General features: G+C 26.7%; 4 protein-coding genes across 10 annotated transcripts; 2 read left to right on the top strand and 2 right to left on the bottom strand.

The window, feature by feature from the left end:
- Positions 1–4: 4 nt before the first annotated feature.
- LOC132917297 (transmembrane and coiled-coil domain-containing protein 4-like) lies at positions 5–7921 on the top strand. Of its 6 annotated transcripts, none has more exons than XR_009660267.1 (12): positions 5–580; positions 1593–1904; positions 2008–2019; positions 2260–2392; positions 2479–2720; positions 2790–2956; positions 3857–4192; positions 4250–4386; positions 4482–4609; positions 4865–4998; positions 5912–6051; positions 7136–7921. XR_009660267.1 is itself a non-coding variant. In XM_060977974.1 (11 exons), the coding sequence occupies exons 1-11, from the start codon at positions 544–546 to the stop codon at positions 5987–5989; spliced, it is 1716 nt and encodes a 571-aa protein (XP_060833957.1). In that variant the 5' UTR covers positions 5–543; the 3' UTR covers positions 5990–7921. The 6 variants fall into 6 exon arrangements, 3 of the variants coding, with proteins under 3 accessions (XP_060833957.1, XP_060833958.1, XP_060833960.1); XR_009660266.1 differs by having other exon boundaries at positions 6365–7921; XR_009660265.1 differs by having other exon boundaries at positions 6358–7921.
- On the bottom strand, positions 7375–11725 carry LOC132917298 (UPF0047 protein YjbQ). 2 transcript variants are annotated; one of them, XM_060977979.1, is made up of 6 exons: positions 11477–11725; positions 11203–11397; positions 10252–10306; positions 10053–10092; positions 8480–8521; positions 7375–8363 (listed from the first exon to the last, which is right to left on the bottom strand). In XM_060977979.1, the coding sequence occupies exons 2-6, from the start codon at positions 11360–11362 to the stop codon at positions 8136–8138; spliced, it is 525 nt and encodes a 174-aa protein (XP_060833962.1). In that variant the 5' UTR covers positions 11363–11397; positions 11477–11725; the 3' UTR covers positions 7375–8135. The 2 variants fall into 2 exon arrangements, with proteins under 2 accessions (XP_060833962.1, XP_060833961.1); XM_060977978.1 differs by having other exon boundaries at positions 11532–11724.
- Positions 11726–14610: 2885 nt separating this feature from the next.
- LOC132917015 (WD repeat-containing protein 44) lies at positions 14611–18456 on the top strand. The gene is made up of 8 exons (XM_060977518.1): positions 14611–14830; positions 14893–14986; positions 15045–15297; positions 15379–15644; positions 15715–15855; positions 16070–16324; positions 16382–16912; positions 16980–18456. Exons 1-8 carry the CDS (start codon positions 14763–14765, stop codon positions 18153–18155), a joined length of 2784 nt encoding a protein of 927 aa, XP_060833501.1. The 5' UTR covers positions 14611–14762; the 3' UTR covers positions 18156–18456.
- A 1038-nt stretch (positions 18457–19494) lies between these two features.
- On the bottom strand, positions 19495–20568 carry LOC132918171 (mitochondrial transcription rescue factor 1). The gene is made up of 3 exons (XM_060979292.1): positions 20188–20568; positions 19988–20112; positions 19495–19919 (listed from the first exon to the last, which is right to left on the bottom strand). The coding sequence occupies exons 1-3, from the start codon at positions 20371–20373 to the stop codon at positions 19661–19663; spliced, it is 570 nt and encodes a 189-aa protein (XP_060835275.1). The 5' UTR covers positions 20374–20568; the 3' UTR covers positions 19495–19660.
- Positions 20569–22871: the final 2303 nt, after the last annotated feature.

The raw sequence follows: 22871 nt of genomic DNA, 5'->3' as shown, positions 1-22871 counted from the left end.
AAGCCGATAAAATTGTATCTGCGACGAGATTGTCTTCCGTGTATTTCACCACCCACCAACGACCATACACACCCACATATTTTATGATGTTTTCAAATTAATATTATTATTTATTAGTTATCACTCTTATCACAGTCATCGTGAAAATTCAAGGTTCAAAATTATTCGGTTGTCGCCGTGAGTCTTCGGGACTGCGGAAATAAATAATATAAACAAACTCTTCTCCTTGTCTGATATTCTGAGACAAGTGACAACAGTTGAACGTCGCTACTTCGCTAGTCAGCAAGTCAGCGTGCTTATTACTTGTTTATCTGCGGTATTTAAGTACCTACTCAGAAGTCTGCTGAGTATTGAGTAACCTTTACTTTCTACTCACTCACTAATCTACGCAGTAATCACTGACACTAATTTTCCGTTCTGTCGTATACTCGTATGTTAATTTTCTAGATATGTAAATTGTTTGTTTCGACTTAACATCTGTCTAACACAGTCACGGCTACCTCTTTACTGTTATTATTATGTTAACTAGTTAATACTAATACAATGGACAAATATGACAAAGCTTCTCAGCATATTAAAGGTAAACAAAGAAATAGATTTGTGATTAAAGAAAAGACTACATACTACTATTACCACTACTTCTATTAACTTCATAGAATTTCTAATGATTAAAACATTTAGATCATGCAAATATTATGTAAATATTAGGCATTTTTAAATGGCAGGTGTATTTTTAAAATTGCCCTATTGATTGTACTCATCCCACATATGGTTGTTTATGTACAACTAAAATAATATTGGTACGTTTTATCAAAACAAAATGTTTTGTGTAAAAATATAAATGCTTAAAATTATAATTTATACATTCATATTATTAATTTTCTCTCGTGTTGCACCTATATTTTTATTAAAATATAATAATTTTTTGCTGATACTAATATTATTTGGGCATTAAATATTGTTTAACTTAATTGTTATTAGAATTGGCTTATAATAAAATAAAAAAAACTTGATATACAATTTTTTATTTAATATAATAAATAATAGCAGTTATTATTATTGATATTTTTGTTTAATTAATATAGGTAGAATACCGTTATATGCTATGGCATACCCATATACATATGGTTAGTAGATCATACCTGTTTCAATTGATATTCAATTTGTATTTAGCATACTATTTGTGACAAGTGTATCAAGCAAATTTAAGTGCATAAGTATTTTCACTTATTATAATTCAAGAATTATTTCTGACTTGAAATATTTTCAAATGCCATGTTGCTTATTTTATTTCAGTAAATTGTACAATATTATAGTTAACATTACAAAAAAAGTTTTAGTTAAGTTAACCGGAGCAATTTTTAATTTGTACTTCATGTTAATTATAAATTTACACGGAATTTTACATAATGTTTAAGGCAAATGCAACTGCGCAAAATAGTGCGTTTTCGTTTTCTAAAATAATACAACAGATACTGGTTGTGAAAGTTTACAATTGCAACTTACTGCTTAAGCCTTAAATCTAGGAAAACATAATTTTATTTAATAGTTTATAAAATGCATATTAATTGTTAATTTATTTTGAATTACAGAGTCTTTGAACACAAAAAACCTTGCTGAATGTCTATCACAAACGGGTCGTTTTTCATATTGTGCCTTATGTGCAACTTCATTAAGCTGCCTATATAAATATCCTGCACATGTAGATTTTAAATTGGACTGTTTACGTATACTATGTAATCATTTAAAGCTAATGTTACAACTACCTACTATGCGAGAGATGGCAAATTGTGAACTTCCCTTAGATGCCAAAGTATATGTTAGAGCTCTTAAAAAAGAAGAAGTACTGAAAGAAGGCATGATGATTATTGTACAAGACCTTCTTTTACTGGCCATTTCAAATGGTAAAGTTAATTTTCTTTTATACATTTTTTAAAATTATTATAACCTATTTTTTATAAAACAATTATAACTATTAAATAAAATATTTTAATGTGCAAACAAAAGGATTTAGAGTAAGTAAGTATCTAGTTACTAGTGTATTGTTATTGACATAAAAATTTGAAAATAAAATGTTTTAATTCTCAACAAAAAAAAATAGCGATTTTTTTCTATAATAAATTTATATAAATAATATGACATAAATAAATTAAAAATGTAATTAATTTTGTTTCTCTTTCATAAAAATCGTAATTTTTTTCTACATATTAATTTAATTTAATGATATTAATAATACATTTTTAAATCATTATTTTTTAGGTACCTATGATGCTCGTTGGAGAGTTCTTATACTATACGTTACTCGTGTGTTTGATCTTGATTTAAGTACAGTAGATAATTTTGAGTTAAACGTTGTAAATTGTTTATCAAATTTTTTGCCAGTTCAAACTGAGTAAGAATTATTTCAACTTATTTATTGATTTTTCTTTTATTTATTCTCATAAAATTTACTCTCTTAATGCCTATTTTCAAATTAAGACAAGAACAAGCTGATGCTGCTCGTCGTATTCGTGTATCAAAGACTAAACGTTTTGCATTAATTGGATTAGCATCTGTTGGTGGTGGAATTCTCCTTGGTTTAACTGGTGGATTGGCTGCTCCTCTTATTGGCGCAGGACTATCTAGTGTCTTAGGAACATCTATTGTTGGAGTTATAGGATCAGTTGGTGGTACAGCTATTGTTGGATCACTTTTTGGTGTTGCAGGAGCAAGTTTAACTGGTAATTATAAATAAATAACATACAATAATTAATAGGTTTAATAAGTATACTAAAACTATATATTTTTAGGATATAAAATGCATAAAAGAGTTGGCGACATTGAAGAGTTTCAATTTCGTAAATTGTCTACAGATGCAGAAACTGGAGATATTCACTTACATATTACTATTGTTATATCTGGATGGTTAAATGATGATAAAGAAACCAGCTATATTAAACCATGGGAAAATCTTCGAGTATAAATCTATTTTATTTTATGCATTTATTATTAAAGGACATCAAAACACTAAAAAACAAGTTTGCTTAGATTTAAAGTATGTTATTATCTAAGAACTATGGTGTGGGTCTCACACTTAAACACTAATTATTCAATGAGATACAGGCATTTGAAAATATGCATGTGACGTCATAGAGCCGTTGTCAGAATGGTGGCGTATGTTTAACGTGGAAAAGTGTTGCTCAATAATCGGGTCTATGACGTCACGCGGCTATTCATCAACTCCCATTATCTCGTTGAATTATCATTTTTTTAACTTTGGATTTTTACCAAAATGTCTTTAATTGTGTTGACTACAATTAATACACCAATAAATTTAAAATTAAAAAAATAAAAATTTAGTGTTGTGATGTCCTTTAATAATAATATTAGGTATCATATCATTAGCTTTAATAGCAGTTTGTTTGAGTATAAGAGTAAGGGGGCCATCCTACATCCTACAAATACTTTCCATCATGAAAATGTATTTTTATAAAATTCCTTTTCTATCGTTAGACGTTAAGATGTAATTTTGAGAAATAAAATATTAGCACAACTCTCTCCGAAAACAAAATTCTATATGTGTATTCACAGCAGATGTAAAAAGGAAGTACTTTAATTCTTTAAAAAATATATTTTAAAACTTTTTAACATAACAACTTAATAAATTACTTATTCATTATAAATAATATCTATTTTGCTGTTCAGAATTTAAAAACTTATAAATAGCATTCTATAAAAAGTATTTCAGAAATAATTTTATTTGCTATTATATTTCAAGTACCTATTTACGTATAATTCAGAATCATAAATATCTTTTTATGGTTATCTGTAACTTATTACATTTTAATTCATACATAAATTCAACTTACTTTTTTAGGACAGCCCAGAACAGTATTATTTACGATATGAATCTTCTTATCTATTGGAATTTGGAAAAGCTATGGAATACTTCTTTAGTTTTGCTGTTTCTGTAGCAGTTCAAGAATCTCTGAAGTATACTGTGCTCTCAGGCCTGATGGCAGCTATTGCATGGCCTGCTGGACTTTTGGGATTGGCCTCTGTCATTGATAATCCATGGGGTGTGTGCTGTCGACGTTCAGCACAAGTTGGAAAACAATTAGCTGAAACTCTACTGACACATAGTCATGGTAATCGTCCAGTTACATTGATTGGTTATAGCCTCGGAGCTCGAGTTATCTATTATTGTTTACGAGTATGTGTTTGTTATAAAATAATATAGTATGAGATTTACTGATTTATTATATTTTAGGAAATGTCCCAAAGAGAAAAATGTCAAGGTATTGTTCAAGACGCTATCCTAATAGGCACTCCGTGTACTAGAAATTCTTCAGACTGGAATAAAATTACTGAAATTGTAGCTGGAAGAGTAGTAAATGCATATTGCAGGTACAATTAATCAACTTATTTAGTAGATATTATAATTGTATAATAAATAATATTATATTTATTAATTTATTTTGAAATAAATAAACAAATTGTAGAAGTGATTGGTTCCTGAAATTCTTGTATAGAACACTTTCTATGCACGCTAATGGAGTTGCTGGTCTTCAGGCTGTTCAATCAGTTAATGATAGAATAGAAAATATTGATTTGACTGATATTGTTTCAGGTAATAATTAATTTTTAAATAAAAATAAAATTAATTCTTACCACCAGTGCCGTAGGGGGGCCTGGGCGCAAATTTTAAGGGGACGTCAAAAAAGTTGGTTAGTTATTGAAGGGGCGCAAATTAATTTAATTTTGCTATGGGCGCCAAATTATGACGGCACGGCTCTGCTTACCAGAGCTCTGCTTACTCTGTTTTAATGATACACAAATCTATTTCAATAAAATGTCTAGTTATTATTATATTGTTAATTTGCAGGACACTTTGAGTATCCGCAAAAACTGACAGAGATTTTAATGCATATTGGAGTTAATGTAGATGAATCAGCCAAACTGCAATTAATTACTACACAATCTATGCCAGAAAAAATGTGTGAAAGTTTGAAAATAAATGTAAGTTTACTGATAATTGAAAAATTTATAATTTTACTGCATTTTTATTCAGACTGAAACTCTTGTTCTTTGTCCACTGTCAAATTTAAAAATGTAATGTTAATCTTTTTAAAACAATTAAATAATTAAAATGTGATATTTTAAATCATAATTAACAATAATAACCAAACACAGTTGTGACCTTAGTGTATAACATAAATAGACAACAAACTAAGTGGTTAACAGACGTGGATCCAAGGAGACTCCACACAGGTAAATTTTAGGATGTCTGTTTTTGGCAGCCGATAAAATATGATACGTACATAGTATTGGCTGTTGGCCCCCCCTTGTAAATTTAGTCTGGACCACAACTGGTGGTAAAACACCAATGATTTCATCTCGTTAGCCTAAGACTTCTTATTTTTATTTCTGACTCATGTATATTTATTATATTATAAATAATCAATGATCAGCCTTTTGATTCCATAACAACCTTAATTATTTAGAATTATCAATTTTTTAGCATTATTACTTATTTTTTATTCAGCTCCACCAAGAGTTATTTTTGCCATAACAGATCACTCCACTTCACTTTTGTATTATGATTTCAAAATTTCATACATTTTTTATGATATTGATCTACCTCTATCATGGCTAATTGTATTTATTTTATATTGAAACTAAGTATTTCAGTTTATTAAGACTCTTCCCCAAAAGAGTATACACCCTATAATACTACAAAATATATATATAGCTGAACAACTCTGAATTTTAATTTATAAAATTAAAAAAATTCATTATGCAGTTAAGTAAATGTATGCAAGTTATAGAAGTTATAAAATTTAAATACAAATATTTCAATTCATTACATTTATCAATAAATAATAATAGCTTATATGTTAAATTATTATTTTTTTTTTTTATTATTACTTAGGATGATTATACTGTCAAAAAATCAAAATCGGTAATTGATCTCACAACTATTGACAAACAAAAAAATACAACACAATGATTATTTTGTCTGCTGTTAACATATCGAGCTTATTTCTTCAATTCAATGATATATCATAACAGGTATTATATTAACTGTTTTAAAAAATATATATGTATTAAATTATTCTATTGAAAATTTTAAGTTTATGAAAATAATATGGTGCTTTAAAAATTATTCAAATTAATTAATATTTATTTTGGCATAAATAAAAAACTATTGAAACTGATTCTTTTAAAGGAGCTTATTTTCAACATTTTAATTTTAAATTTAATTAACAAACACATTATTTTTTATAAATCTGTTTGATAAAATAATTGCATATAAATATTAGGTTAAATTAAATAAGTATTAGAACAATATTATTAACAATTTTATTTATTATTGAGGAAATAGATAGAAAAGTATCGTACAAACGGTTCACCCACATGAGGCGATACCACAAGAAAAAAAAGATAGAAAAAAATAAGGAAATTTAAATTTATAAAGTTGTTGTGTTCCTATTAGTATTTAAAAACATGTTCCAAAGATTTAACATCTCTCTATTTTTAATTTATTCTTTAAATATATTATATTTAATTCTGGTATTATGATAAAATACATGATTTTCCAAAAACACTTATTACATTGTTATACTGATTGTTAAATACAATAACACACAAACAAAATTACCTTTAATTAAAATCAGTGCCTTAATTGATTGGTATGAGGAAGGGAACAACAGTTTATACAACCTAAATAGGAATGAAATTTAAAGCTTAGTCGCCTTATTGTAATTTTATTATATAATAGTTGTAGTCTCTATTGTTTTTGAGCTCATAAATCCTAGTTGCGACATTAATTAATTCCAATAATAATTAATTAGATTAAATTCAAATAATTTATGATTCTGATTATATCACTATTACAGATAAATTTAACTGTCATGTTTATTTTGGTTAATTTAATGGTTATTTTCTAATTACTCTAAAATATTATTGTAATAATTATTATTTATTATTTATAATTTTTTATATTATCATCATTATTATCCACTATTTGAAATGTTTATTTTTTTAATTTTTAATTTAACATTAATTAATTATAATAATGTTGTGTACTAATATTTTTGATATAAAAAAGCAATTATTTGCAGTTACAATTTATCTAGCTTAAACGTATTTTTAGTTTTTGTTGTACACGGGAAGTAAAACTTAAAATTTGGGAACATATTAATGTAAGTTTAAATTATTTATTTCACGTGTTTTCTTTGTATAAACATTTTTTTTTAATTGTTTTTGTTGTTTGTTCACTATTTTACATTGTTGTATTTATTATATAATAAACAAGCAACTATTTGGCTTTTAGTAGGTTACCATTTGACTATTCTGTGATAAATATTATACAAAAAAACAAAACGTTTACAATTTGATTTAAAAATTTTTTTTCAAATATATTTTTTAAATAAGCAATTTTTTTAAATTGTAATCAAGATATTAATATTTATCTAAAAACGGACGTTTAAAATAATTTAGTTATCAAATGTATGTTACAACATTTATAGAATACCATAATTTAATTTTTGTACAAAAATTATTATACAATGCATCATACTGTCACTGTAAGATATTAAACCTGCTTTATATTAATCAAGTTTGTAACATTATTACATCTATAATTGAAAAAACAAATTTTGAAAATGAATATAAAATTAAATTAAATCACGACTAACAAAAAAAAATATAAATATATATATATATTTAAATTAACATTTAAGAAATTATTGAATTAATATTTTGTGTCAACTTTTCAAAATGTCCTATATTCATTTTTGCAGAATTGTAAGCGTGACTTATTTTAAAAATGGTAATTATTATTAAATATTTTAAAAGGTAACAATATGTCATTTATGTATTTTCACTATTTATTAAATTTGTATCTTTTAATATATTATAAATAATCGAATTTATATTATATATTTTTTTTTTTTCTGGAATGTGTTGTTACTTTTCATAATGCACTTAACTTGATTGAAATATTAAATAAACTAATAATGGGGTACAATAACATTTGTTATAAAAGTGCTTATAATACATTTGACTAGAGGCAGCGGCAAACAGTTGTATCTAATTAAATGTTGGCTGTGATGTCTATAAATAACATCTTTTTGTGAGTATATTTAATATGCCTAACTGCTTAATGAAGCCATAGGCGAGGACGGAGACATTGGTGACCGGTTACAATCACCTGCAGATGAATTTGGTGATCCATTTAATGTAATCACTAGCTTTCGACTACCAGCTTGATTTCGATGTTCACACAGCCAAATACCTTGCCATGTGCCAAGATTCAATTTTCCTTCAGTGATGGGCACTGTTATTGATGAACCAAGAAAACATGCTTTTACATGGGCTGGCTAAAAATAATAATTAAAATTTATTGAGTATTTTAATAAAATTAAAAAACTGTTTACTATTTAAGACTTTTATAATTTTAAATAAATAATTTTGTTTTTTTAAGTAATTCATTTACCATGTCATCTGGTCCTTCACACGAATGTCGATAAGGTAAACCCTAAAAAACAAACACATTGTATATAATTTATAGTAGTAGATAAATGTAGAATTATACAATTATTTAAAAAAATTCATGATTATAAATGTACAACTATTGCTGTAAGTCTATATTCATCTCAAATTCCTTTTTAAATAATGGTTGAGTGTCCATGTTTCTCTTAAGTTTGATAGAATGTTCAATTTTAAAAAAAATGAAATAGGAACTGGTCACATTATTCAATGTTGTCTTTAAAAGAAATTGAAAAAAAATGCGAGACATCATCGGACCAGGATTGCTATATTATACTTTAAGTTACTCATTTTACACAATAATTAATCTACCTTTAAAGTATATTTCAAACTGTTGTAATACACATGAGATATGTTTTTATCCACTAAATAAGTGGAACTAGAATTTTCCTAAAGAGTAGTTTTTTGAGATATTTAAAATCTTATAAAAGTAATATTTGCTGTATTCCTCTACAACAGGGGTCGCCAACCTTTTCAAACAAGTGAGCTACATTTGAAATTTTTAGTCCTAGGTGATCGACATCTAGGAGAATTTAGGTCTTTAGGAAGAGATTTGTTTTATGAGCAAAAAAAAAAAAAAAGGTCTGAAAAAAGGTGCACACTTGCAGTGACGACTAATAAATTGACAGTCGAGTTAAAAACTGAAACTGACAATAATTCTGACTATTTATTGTAGCCGAGGCATTATGGTAAATTCCTAGAATACAATATAGCAGTCAACATTAACCGATTATTTATTACGCGATCGACCGATAATGGTAAAATTAATTTTTTAACGATCGACTGGTTGGCGACCCCTGCTCTACAACCACAGTAATTGCTTATCGCAATTCAATATAGTCCAAACAAAAATCACAATATTTGAAATAGACCACCATGTATGTACATGTTTGCAATATTTGATTCTGAACTAAGATAGTTGTCTGTTATCAAGATATCAGTGAAAATTATTACTGGCTGTGTCTGTTAAGAGTTAAGACAGGTTTCACTCAAAGCCGTGCTGTTAAAATTTGGCACCCAGGGTAAAATTAAAAATATTCGCTCCCTATTTTATTCATCATTATGCATTTCAATTCTTTTGGCACCTGGGACACATGCCTCCTACGGATGTCCCCTCCCCACGGCATGGCTCTGGTTTCATTGTATATATAAAAATAATAATAAATGTTTTACTGAAATTCTGATTCGTCTATAGCCTATAGCACAATAAATTAAGCAATTGTAAATCTAATAAAAAAAAAAAATTTAAGTTGATAAATCATTATGTAAATTAAGCAACTTTTACATGTGTGGCATAGTCAATTATTTTGAGCATATCCCAATGACTATGAGGTTATTCTAATTTTCTAATTATCTCTATAATCTATTTTTATACATTGCATTTTGACTAATACTTTTTGAATAGTTCTGATTAAAATTATTAACATTTATTAACAATTTGAAAAAAAGAATGCACGTATTATGTGCTCTTTTAATACTAATCTTAACTATAGTGACGACTAATTTTTATCATTACTTACTTCTGGAACAATTTTATTCAACATCATCTCCATATCATCTCTAAAAAAATAATTATATTTTTTAATATAATTAATTTTATATATAAATATAGTTTTAAATACAATTTGAATAAAATAGCCACTTTATAAAAATGTTTTTCTTGCCATTTTATTTCCAAAAATTTTTATTAGATATGTATTAGGTATATTATATGCTTACCGAACATTTGGATCCCAACTTTCATTAATGGCAAGGCTAGCTGATGTATGCAAAACTGAAAAATGTAAAAATTATTAATTAGTTTATTTAAGTAAATACTTAATAATACAGTAGCATTGCTGTAATTCGAAGAGTTTCTAATGTACATCGCCATCGTTCTATTATTGTAGTTATATAGGCCACATTTAGGAACAATAAGTCAAGGCATAATACATATAAAATGGAATATTTATATTTTAAGAATAAGTAAATATGCTCAATAGAAACTTGCTGAATTTTTGGATTTCTATAAATGTTAAAAAAATAAATGAATCAAACATAAGAAAAGCATAAGTAGTGCAAAATTAGGTATTTAATTATTCATTTTTAAGTGGTTATGAGTTATTTAAAATTATTTTAATAAACCAAAAAAATGAATTAGTGAAACAATGTATGAAAATATAGGAGCTATAGTTTATTAGGTGAAGTATTGAAAATAAGAGAATACAAGTACTGAATGTAAAATATTCTATTTAATTTTTGTACAATAATGAACAAATAGACAATTTAAATGCTTATGATTCCATAAAAATATTGTTGCTGGCTATTATTATAAAAATTACCTTCAACATTAACATAATTTAAAACTTTTCAAATAATATAAAACTAAGTGATTAACTTGTTATTCAAGGTAATTAAGTTTTAATATGTATATACCTAATACATATTATCGGCAAAGGAATTAAAAATCTCTATCTTATTTTTATAAATATTAAAATTATTAAAAATGTAATATATCAACTATTTATTAACAATCATATTGTTATTTTTAACTTAACACTGACTATTATTTTAGTATTTAATATTTAATGATTACTATTTGTTATGTCCATACTTTTAAACTGACACAAAGTTAATTTTAAGGTACCTATGGAAAATGGCAAATGAGTGTATGAAATTTTAAATGCTTACTTTGTATGTGACATAAACCAACAGAAAATTGAGATATTTCAGGTATTTGTTTTAGAATTTCTTCAGTTACTAAATGTACGCCCCTGTGTTGTGGTCTTAGATTTATTTTACGTTGAAACCACGCTGAACCAATTTGAATTCCTCGACTCGAAGATGCCATTCCAAAATATTTACGTTCACAAACAAAATTATATTCTGTTGGTAAAATATAGACAATGTAATACAAAATATAGAAAGCATAAACATTTACATAATTTAATAATTTTTCAGTTACAATATAATAAGTGAATAACAAATTAGCTGTCTAAAAGAACAAAATTATCATTTACAGTGGTCATCGCTTAATATACATTTCGTAGTCTGCGTTTAAAAAGTCCGAAGTCTTATTGGATGTAGATAAAATTAATTAATGTGTTTGAAATACAAAAACGCGAATAATTTGTGAATTCGTATTTAATAACTAATATTTAATATTATACTAATCTAAAAAGTAAAAATTTCCAAAAGACAAGATTACGCAAAAAAAAAATGTATCAAAACAAATTTTCAAACAGTGTTACTTTGAGAAACATTAAATTCCCATTTTCCGACCCTGGTTTTGCCAACCGTTGCTGTAAGGCAATAGCAGCCGTGGGACACCGAGACAGCGCCATTAGACTTTTGAATTTAACAAAAATTGATTGTCAATTTATATTTTATGTATTTTAAACTGTAATAAAAATTGAAAATTTTACAACACATGCTTACAACATAAAAATCTTAGAAAAATCATGATAAAAAACCTTGGACAAAAAAACTATGAAAGTAAAGCCAAACTTGTATATTATTTTACTAAATATCACATGTTATATTTTATTAGACATAAGTTCAAGTTTTTTATTAACAAATTAAGACCAACAGGTAACCGTATTCTTCGAATTATATCATAAATGAAATGCATAGATTACAGAACATGTAAATCAAAACAATTGTATAAGACTATAAAAGTAGGTATTTATTATCAAATAAAAATTATATAGAACTAAATTTTTTTAATTGATTTTTCGTCAAATTCTTTGTGGTTATTTATAAAAGGTTGATCAGATAAAAATTTGGTTTGTCAAATAAAATAAAAAATAATGAATTACAAATAAAAATTAGTCAAGTTTTACAATCTATAATACAAAAATACTAAAAATAGTACCAATTAGAAATGGATTGGTGGAGTGTGACAATAGTAATAGTAGTACTATTACTTAGTAGTACTGAGTAGTTTTTTTTTTTTGTATATTTTCCTACTACACACTTTACCATTTTATTTTTAAGCATATCCAGACAAACATCTTTTAAATGTTGTAATTAGTAAACATATACATTTTTCGTCTATTTGTCATTCGCAACTTCACACTGTGTGTGCCCATAGACCTATGAAAGAACCGTAGACTTTCTATAGCCGTCGAGCTTAACCATATAAATTTATAAACTTTATATTACTACTACTGTCTACTAATATAATATTAGATAAAATATAATTAATGTGACAACTTTCTACAAATAGTATAGGTATACATTTAAACTCCTAGATAGCTTGCAATTAAAACAATGAGTAAATCAGGTATGATTAACTACATAATATAAGTACAAATAAATAAATATCATAAAATATATGCCATAGTATCTATCTAATAATTTAATTAATTAAAATGGTATATAATATACTAGTTAATATTTATACCTATTTATATTATAAAAAATAATTTACAATATTGATTTAAGATTTTCAAAAACTTTTTATACTCATATTTTTGTTTTGTTTTTAGGGGGGAAGTTAGAAGATTTTAATAATTTTAGAGTAGCTAAGCCTCCTCAAATCCATCTCTAATCAGGCCGATTAACACTGCCTTTCTACTGGACCACCTCAGGTATATATACTTAAATAAATATAAAATATGTTAATCATTTTTATACAGACAACAGACACATATATACACACTTCAATCAAACAGAAACTAAACTTTTCAAACACGAAAAAATTACTCCCATAAAATTTGAGAAATATAAAATACCAAACATAGGTGATTTCTAATAATATATGACACTAAAAACTAAAAAGCAAAAAATACAAATCTGATTTTATTGTTATTTATTATTAAATTGTTTTATTATATTGCGATTTGCGGCACAATTTGTATTGCTAAATTTTGTAAACTCCTCCGAATTTTTTTTTGTATACGTGCCTGATATAATAGGTACATATAATATACTTTAATACTTATTGGTTATTCAGGATTTAAATAATATATTAATATAATAATATGCTTACTGTATAGGTAATAGTAGGTATATTGTATATTATGTTTATATGATCGAAGTTTTCAAGTTTCAGTATAATGAAGAAAAATGTTTTTTAATTAATTTAAACGATATGTAATGGCGTCACTTATGTGAGAGCCGAAAGGAAGTTTAAAAAAAATAAAAATAAATTTAAGGGTATCTTAATAAAATTTGATTAAAATCCTAACTTATTTATTTTATTTATGATCAAATTCTATAATCTGTTTTCGCTTATGTAGTCATGTACTTTTAGTTCTAAACGTATAGTAAATGCGGTATGGTTATCATGTTGACCATGAATTAAGATATATTAAGATATCTTAGTTCATGATATTGACCTAACCAATTATGGTATGATAGACATGTGTCATATGTGTGTATTATATTTTTGTTCACTGGACAGTGGACACAATAAGTACCTAATCTAGTTTGAAATTTCTATTTGGAAAGTCAAATTAATATTTTATAAGAGCACTTGAAGTTTACATTTTACATTGCATTATTATTCACTCGTACAATTAAAACTATTCCTCAAAAAGTTTTTGTTATTTTATTGTAATTAAAAAAATAATAACCATAAATAATTGAAATTTCCACCAAATGTTTGTATACATTTTTTTGTACATGGTAACATTTTCAAAATATTTTAATTTTTTTTTTTAAGTTATTTATAAACATTTAAAATTTTTAATTATTTTTGGTTTTATTTTTAAAAATAACGACAAAATTTTTTCACTTGGTCAAAACACTTAAAAATTAATACAGAGCGCTTATACACTTGACCAGTGACCACCCTTTTTTCATTAAATTTGCTGAAATTATTCAACTAAATTCTACAAAGTTATAGCATATTAGGTACCTAATGTAGACCATTACCAATAGGTGTAAACATTTTTTAATCACGTTGTTAGCATAATTTCCACTCGAAACTGATAAGTGGAAAATATATTGTATTGACAAACATACTGAATTATCTCATAAAATAAATTTTTTTAATAACCTGATAAGATATTATTAAAGTGGATAAAGCGATAGCGATGTCTAATCATTTTAGCCAAAGCAAAGTAGGTAATCATTTTAAAAACATTCTTATCTCAAACTCAAATTTAAATAAGAATTAACTATTAAGCAATAATATCATAATTCGTAATAATTTATTTAAAAAAATTAGAATTTTTAAAATTTCCAATCCAATATTAATTATGTTCAAACAATAAATTCTAGATTACAATGTTTATTTTTTAAAAATGTCAAATACTAGTAGTGATACTGATGAGTTTTTTGATGCTGAAGATTTTGCAGTTCGTGATCAAAAGTAAAAATGTTTCTTTACTAATGTTTAGTATACATTTTATAAAATAATTATCCATTTTGTAGTGAACAATCGAAACAAATTGTCAAAACCGAAAAAGAACTTTTGGAAGAAAAAAAGAAAAATATGACTTTCAAAATATCGAGTGCTCCTAAATCGGTATAATTGATAAATAACATTAATTTTCAAGAATTATTTATATAAACAATTATACTAGGTTTCAGAACACAATGGTCGTCGTAAATTCAATGAAATTAGGCAGCACATGCAGATTGATGAAGACGAAATGCAAGCCGTATCTCCAACCGAAAGCCAAGCTTCATCAGCTGACGGAGTATTCTTAGCACCTTCACATAGACCTAGTCATCCTTTTAGAGTTATTGAACCTGATGGAGCATCTGTGCAAAGCATCTTATCCTTGGGTAAAGTTGGTCGATTATTGGGGAGTGTTCCTACGGATCATTTCATAGGTTTGTATATTAAATTATTGGTTTTTTTTTGTTTTGAAAATTACATTTTTTAAAGTGATTTTAAAATAAAGTAACTTTTAGGTAAAGAATCTGCCCTTCGGCCATCAGAAAACAATAAATTATCTGAACCAGAAACACCTGTTTCTGTTGAAGATAAACCTATTGTACCTTCTGAACCATTCACAGCTTTTCATGAACCTGATGTAATTGCAAGCACAAAATTTTCAAATAATGGAACTGTTAGTATAGATACTGATAGACCTATTGCCCCCCCAAGACGACGAAGACGCAAACAAATAAACATTTCAATTGGAAACGATGGTGCTAAAACCGAAGACAATTCAAATGTATATACCATTATTAAGTTACTGGATCAATTGAAGTGTTATATTTATTTATTTAATACTTTTTGAATAGAAATTAAATATTGAAAAAGATGAAACTAGTGTCAATTGTTTAACAAGTTCAGTGAGTACCATAGAATCACTGACAAGAGAATTAGAGCATTCATTAGATCTTCATTCTGCTACCAAAGGTCAATATATTGTTAATCATCATGTGAGTAAAATTTTATTATAGTTTTTGTTTTATTTATGATGTTTTATAAATAATTTTTTCACTTAATGTGATTCTAAAATATCTGTATTAGCCATTAAGACAGTTTGAAAAATTCATCTGGCTATGAAACTTCTTTACTTCAATGTGTTGACTTTATTCAACTAGCAAGAATATATTTTAATATTGATCTAAACTAAATATTTTACATTTTTAGGATCGAGAAAAACCAGTTCTTAATATAATTAAAGAAGCGATTGAAGAAGTGAAAGAAAAATCCAAAACAATTGCTTCGCATAGTAATACATACCCAATGGCTGGTTCAAGTGGTATAGCATCTAATCGATCTTGTAATCGTGTTGCTTCGCGGGAACGTCGAAGATCAGCTGGTGATGAACAAGAGTTAAGAGATCAGCAGTTAAATATGTTTTTAAAAACTCATACAGATTCCGGAAAAAAATTAACTGACATAGTAAGTATTTTTGATTAATTAATATGGACTCTATGTAATAAATTGATTTAAAAATAGGAAATACTAGAACAAATAACTGTGTTAAATTTGGATACTGGAGAAAGAGTTCCATTAAGTATAGCTGAAGATAAATTACCACAATGCATTAATCCATTATCTCTACATATAATGCGGTTGACGTCAGAATATGTAAGCACTCCAAATTTAGATTCGCATTCATTTAGATCAAATTCTATTAAAAAACTTAAAGAGTCCGATGAAGAAAGCATTGGTAGTAAATCTAACGATACAGTGGCTACAGGGAGAGATGATCCTGTAGATGAATCTGCTATACGTCGTCGCACAGCAAGAATCAAACGTTTTTTGGGTACTACTGTCAAAAAAACTGTAAATAAAGCTAGAACTATCGCACATGAAGTATCACACGTAAGGCACAAAGAAGATGTAATGGAAATTATAGATTTAGTAGAAAGACCACAACTTGCAACTGACGTTCCTAATGCTCCTCAAGTTAATGAAACATTCAAATTGAGGGCATCAAATAGCCATAAAGGACCATATGAATTTGATTCTGTTCAGCATGTTCAAGTTAGTTAATTAAAACAAATAATTTTAAATACATAATCTATACTATTTACATATTTTTTTTTTTTAGGAATTCTGTCATGAACATACTGGTCCTGTGTGGTGCATGAAATTTTCTATGTGTGGTAGACTATTAGCTACTGCTGGACAAGACCGAGTACTTCGAGTTTGGGTTTTGCGAGATGCTTACAAAGATTTTCATGAAATGCGAAAAAAGTATGATGCTGATAAAGTTTCACCAACCCCATCAACAGAATCTTTAGTTTCTCAACTCTCAGTAGATGATCAATCATTTGCAGCTGATCCAGATGATCGTGGGCCATTTATGTCGCGCCCATTTTGTACTTACACGGGGCATCGTTCTGATTTACTGGATATAGCTTGGTCTAAAAATTATTTTGTCTTATCATCATCAATGGATAAAACTGTTAGATTATGGCATATTAGCAGAAGAGAATGTTTATGTTGTTTTCAACATATTGATTTTGTGACAGCTATATGTTTTCATCCACGTGATGATCGATATTTTTTGAGTGGATCATTAGATGGAAAACTTCGTCTTTGGAATATTCCTGATAAAAAAGTAGCAGTTTGGAATGAAGTTGAAGGGCAAACTAAACTCATAACTGCTGCTAATTTTTGTCAGAATGGTAAGTTTGCTGTTGTGGGTTCATATGATGGGCGATGTATATTTTACACAACAGATCAGTTACGTTATCATACCCAAATACATGTACGTTCTACTAGAGGTCGAAATTCAACAGGACGCAAAATTAGTGGTATTGAACCAATGCCTGGTGAAGATAAAGTATTAGTAACTTCAAATGATAGTCGCATAAGATTATATGATCTCAGAGACTTAAATCTGTCTTGCAAATATAAGGGCTATGTAAATATAAGTAGTCAAATCAAAGCCAGTTTTAGTCATGATGGAAAATACATTGTATGTGGGTCAGAAAATCAATGCATATATGTATGGAAAACACATCATGACTATTCAAAATTTACATCGGTAAGACGAGATCGAAATGATTACTGGGAAGGAATCAAGGCTCATAATGCTGTTGTGACATGTGCAATTTTTGCTCCCAATCCAGAAGTGGTGTTTAGACAAATGAAAACAGATGAAAACAGTAGCCAAGATGGGTATGTTTTAGTAAGTGCAGATTTTAATGGTTGTATACGTGTATTTATCAATCGAATGAAACCTAAACATAGTTCATTACCAGCCAGTGCTATGGTATAATTATATTCAACTAAAATTGAAATTTTTTATTTTAATAATATTATAATTGTATGCTTGGCTTTGTAATGTAAATATATAAAAACAACTTTGATTATTGAAATAAATTTTATATGTTATTAATTAGTGAAAATTTTAACTATTAGAAAATATTATAGTAATATTGTTAGCAGATGGTGAGGTATAATTAATTTTAATTTGTTACCATTATTTTATAACAAAACATATTTTAAATCAATTTGGCTTCTGGTAATATTGTTTTTATGAATGTTAAATATTTTTTAATACATTGTCAACAAAATAATATCTAGTCTTCAGTTTTTTTTATTTATTTACATAATATTCTACCATTAATCCTTAATTTAGGAAGATTAATAATTTAGCTCAACACTGAAAATGAAGCCTGTAATTTGGTAAATGGTATTAATTTTATGCTGTATAAAAATAACATTAAAAAAAAATTTGAAATACATTATATTTATTATCACTTTAAAACTCTTGACTTGTTCAAAGAAATTAGTTCATAAAATAAAGGTGTATAATAATTTTGATTTTAAATCTTAGAAATATGTATATTATTGCATATAATACAACTGGCCTCAGGATGTTTCAAAATAATTAATCAAATTTCAAAAAGTCATAGTTACTGTGAAACTTTAGTAATTACAAATGAGGATAAGTTTTAAAGGTTAATAAATACTTAATTTTTGTAATTTATAATATATGCGTTATTAATTATAACGGAGTAACAATAAATGTTGAGAAACCCTGGCTGGTCAATTAAAAAATACTTACAACTAATTAGGAAATAAATAAATAATTTTTTTTTTTTGCTGATAATTATTAATTCAGGGGATTCATTAAATAGAATAAAAAAAAAGTGAAAATTCCCCAAAAAAATATTGCTTGGTCTGTCAGTGGTGAATAATTTAAAAGTGCTTGGCAGGGAAAAGGTTAACAATTATATTAAGTTTTTGTTGCAATGTTTACAAATGCTCAATGTGATCCCCATTACTTGCACAGTATACATCTAAGCCAGTGTTTCTCAACCGGTGTGTCGCTGGGGAAGTCCAAACGTGTGCGGGAAGTACTAATATTAAATGCACAAACTTTGTTGACACTATATTTTACAAAAATCATTAGGTATTATTCTTATTTTTTTTTTATTGTGTGTCACAAAGTATGAACATTTTTAATAGTGTGTAGCCAGAATACAAAAGTTGAGAAACACTGATCTAAGCTATAGTTAAATTCCTCATAAATCTGGTATAGGCGTATAGCATACATTTACTACACAGTTGATAAGTGGCTTATCCATGAATATTAGATATTCACATTAGTATTTATGGGCTAATTAAATACATTTTATTTTTTGACACTTTCAATATAAACCTATAATATAATAAATTTCTTTACACATTTTTGAACGCTGGAAATATAATTTAAAATTAACTTTCTATAAATAAAGTATTAAAATTAAATTATCTTATCTAAATGTACAACATATTTTATGATTGTGGTTTCCATTTATTTTCATAATTATTTATCAAAAGGCTCTTGTACTTTTTTAATTTCACTTCTAATTCATCTCCATCTAATTTGGAAGACAAAACTTCTACTCTTGATACTAAAAGAAAATCTGGATTATTTGGACTAGGACCTTTGACCAGATCCACCTCATCACCTACTTCTATTGCATGGCTTTTCTTCTGTACTTTTTCTCCATTTACACGGATACGACTTTCATAAAAAGCTACTTCAATTTTACTAAAAAGAAAATAGATACATTGATATTTTAATAAAACAACAATCAAATTCATAACTCCAGACATTACTTTCTAGACTTTCCTAGTGCATGTTTTAGGACAGTATCCATTCTCATCGTACTAGTTCTAAATTTAATCAGTTGACTGGATTCATCCATTTCTAAATCAAATTCATCGTCAGAATCTCGATCATTCTACAAATGGAAAAGAAATCGAAAAATTATAGATTCCTGATCAGGGATTGATCAATTTGTTTAGCTAAAAATTACTTCTTTCTTTGTACGTTTGTAACGTCTGTCCATGTTGACACATAGAAATTTGTTTGCCAAAATCGGCTGTCGACATTGATAGTAGATACTTCGACCCGAATATTTGTTCAAAATCAAAATTGAAGATCGCAATCCAGTTTGAACAGTTGATGAGAGCTGAGACAAAAACCTCAAGGTCTTAAACATTTTACTAAATTATTATTTAAGAGTACAAAATCTGTAATACGATTGTACAAACGTCAGCGCAACTCAAAAATGTATGTTAAAATGTCTTTAATCCTAATGATAAAACGAAATGCGATTATACAAACACTTCATAGTTCATTATAATATTATATTGAAAATTGAAATTCAGAAATGGAAATATTGACTCAATATCAATATTCAATACTTGCCGGTGCGATAAGAAAAGGTATCAGTGATAAGACTCGTATTACTGACCACGGTTGTAATTTGTAAATATGTATATATATATATATATATATATAGATCTTAAAATCTTTTATAGGACCGTGCTACTGACCTTTTTTCTATATATTACTGACCAACTAGCTTTACTAAATCTTTCGTCAATGGCATAGAAAAAAGATTGGTCAATAGTCTCAATGATGAAAATCACAATAGTTTAATATTAATTTTAATTATTTATAAACAGTTTTCAAAATTAAATTGAATGAAAATCATTTTTAGTTTTGAATCAAAATTTTCGATTTTATTCAGTAATAATTATATTTTATCTTTAAAGTTTAAAATATTAAATGATATCGAGGTGTCTGATGACTTCATACAATCATACATATAACAAGTAACAACGCTTATATACCATATAGCAACCAATCTATTATATAGATTTAAAAATTAAAACTGAAAAAAACTTATTAATAATTGTACATAATAAATTATAAATTTAATACAGTATATAAATCTTATTTTTCGACTGATTACTAATATTGTCATAAGTCACAACAAGGTATGACAGGTACATTGTATCTGAACATTCTGAACACAATGTTTTTTATCGTAAATTCGTAAATAATTAATACCTAAATTAATTCGAATATCTACAATAATAAAGAAATTAATATTAATTATAATATAGGTAGGTATAAAAATGTTGATTTAGTTAAATTAATTTCTTTATCATAATAATATGAATAGTCCTGTGTCGGGCGGTGTGTATAATAATAAATTGAATATTGCAGATAATCGACGATGTTACTCGAGATGTATCGATGACGTTTCGTTTTATCAATAGTTCTTAATACTTCTTATAAACACACCTAAAATATATATAATATATATATATATCCACCTTGATTAAATTATAATTGTGTTGTCAAAAATATGTGATAATATTATTTTTTTTATTTAAACGAAATACTACATGAATTGCATACAGTAAAAATGTAAAATAATATGAAAAAATAATTCGCGCGATGAGAAATCATACCGCTATCTATGAATGAGAATGCGTAATCGTCAGAATTTTGTAGTAGTTAAATAGAAGTATTTTCCTACATACATTCGACCGGGAGCGGCGGCGCGCTCCTGTAATCCGGCTACTCGGAGGTCGGATTGCGTGGATGGTTTGAGGTGGGGGCAACTGTGGCGGGTCGGTCCGCGTTGAACGGACGTCCGCGCTAAGCTTGTCGTCAATATGGGTTCGACGGGGTAGCCCATCGAACCCAGGTTAGCTAAGGAGAGGCGAACCGGGCCAGGGGGGAAACCCAGCAGCCAAAAGTCTCCGCGGTGAGCAGTAGCGGGATAGCGTCTGCGAGTAGAACACTCGTTTGCAGCCCCGCCAACACAATCAGACCGCAATCTAAATTTTTTGCATTTTTTTTCACTTTTTTTCATTATTAATTTTATATTTTTTTTATAATTAATTTAGATAAAAATTTACAAATAATTTTCTGATATATTTAGCAACACTAAAACAATAAATTCTTAACTAGCTACGTTCTAACTAATGTGTAATTTGTATGTTTTTAAATAAAAGAATTTCTAGCGTTTAAAATTTTTTAATAATATTTGTGTACATTTGTATACGTTAATTTTACCTAATAACTAGTAAGATATTGTGTTAACGTTGTATAATTAAATTACAAATAGAATTATATATTATATAAATATTATTAATTTTCATATTTTTTTTATTATTTTAAATAAAATATTTTATATTTTTAAAATTAAAAAAATCGATGCAATAATTTTTATGTGTTTAAATATAATTCGGTAATTTTAATTAAAATAACAAAAATGTAATACACATACAGGTTAAAATTATATGCATATTAGTATTTACCAATATATTATTTAATTAACTTATACAAATTATGGTTAGAAATATTTTAGTCAAGAGTATTGATTATTGATCTAAAAATAATTGTAATTAACAATTTTTATGACTGAAACATTTTAATTTATTCATTTATTTTGTATGAAATCATTTACTATGTATACAATTAGTTTCAAGCAAATAAATTGTATTTTAATTACTTATAATAAAACAATACATATTATTATTAGGTATAACTTTTTTTTTATGTTCATGTATGTAATGTACATTTATAGGTATATGTCAATATGTCATCCAATATTACATAAAGTGAAGATTGAGACTACTAGGCATCATTAATTGATTATTTTAGCTGCAAATTTATAACTTTTTTCTTCCCAACACA

The sequence above is a fragment of the Rhopalosiphum padi genome, chromosome 1 (assembly GCF_020882245.1).
Source record: "Rhopalosiphum padi isolate XX-2018 chromosome 1, ASM2088224v1, whole genome shotgun sequence".
NCBI classification, from domain to species: Eukaryota; Metazoa; Arthropoda; class Insecta; order Hemiptera; family Aphididae; genus Rhopalosiphum; species Rhopalosiphum padi.
This window is presented reverse-complemented; position numbering and strand designations above follow the sequence as displayed.

What these genes read in the sequence shown, in the direction of transcription:
- LOC132918171 (XM_060979292.1), bottom strand. Translation starts at nt 20,373, where the DNA reads ATGTTTAAGACCTTGAGGTTTTTGTCTCAGCTCTCATCAACTGTTCAA. An exon ending in ACAAACGTACAAAGAAAGAA is followed by an intron (nt 20,113 to 20,187) that starts GTAATTTTTAGC and finishes TTCCATTTGTAG; the next exon opens with AATGATCGAGATTCTGACGA. An exon ending in GCACTAGGAAAGTCTAGAAA is followed by an intron (nt 19,920 to 19,987) that starts GTAATGTCTGGA and finishes TTTTCTTTTTAG; the next exon opens with TAAAATTGAAGTAGCTTTTT.
- LOC132917298 (XM_060977979.1), bottom strand. Translation starts at nt 11,362, where the DNA reads ATGGCATCTTCGAGTCGAGGAATTCAAATTGGTTCAGCGTGGTTTCAA. An exon ending in TGGTTTATGTCACATACAAA is followed by an intron (nt 10,307 to 11,202) that starts GTAAGCATTTAA and finishes TACATTTTTCAG; the next exon opens with TTTTGCATACATCAGCTAGC. An exon ending in GTGAAGGACCAGATGACATG is followed by an intron (nt 8,364 to 8,479) that starts GTAAATGAATTA and finishes TATTATTTTTAG; the next exon opens with CCAGCCCATGTAAAAGCATG.
- LOC132917297 (XM_060977974.1), top strand. Translation starts at nt 544, where the DNA reads ATGGACAAATATGACAAAGCTTCTCAGCATATTAAAG. An exon ending in TGCAGGAGCAAGTTTAACTG is followed by an intron (nt 2,721 to 2,789) that starts GTAATTATAAAT and finishes ATATATTTTTAG; the next exon opens with GATATAAAATGCATAAAAGA. An exon ending in TTATCTATTATTGTTTACGA is followed by an intron (nt 4,193 to 4,249) that starts GTATGTGTTTGT and finishes ATTATATTTTAG; the next exon opens with GAAATGTCCCAAAGAGAAAA.
- LOC132917015 (XM_060977518.1), top strand. Translation starts at nt 14,763, where the DNA reads ATGTCAAATACTAGTAGTGATACTGATGAGTTTTTTGATGCTGAAGAT. An exon ending in TCCTACGGATCATTTCATAG is followed by an intron (nt 15,298 to 15,378) that starts GTTTGTATATTA and finishes AGTAACTTTTAG; the next exon opens with GTAAAGAATCTGCCCTTCGG. An exon ending in AATATATTGTTAATCATCAT is followed by an intron (nt 15,856 to 16,069) that starts GTGAGTAAAATT and finishes TTACATTTTTAG; the next exon opens with GATCGAGAAAAACCAGTTCT.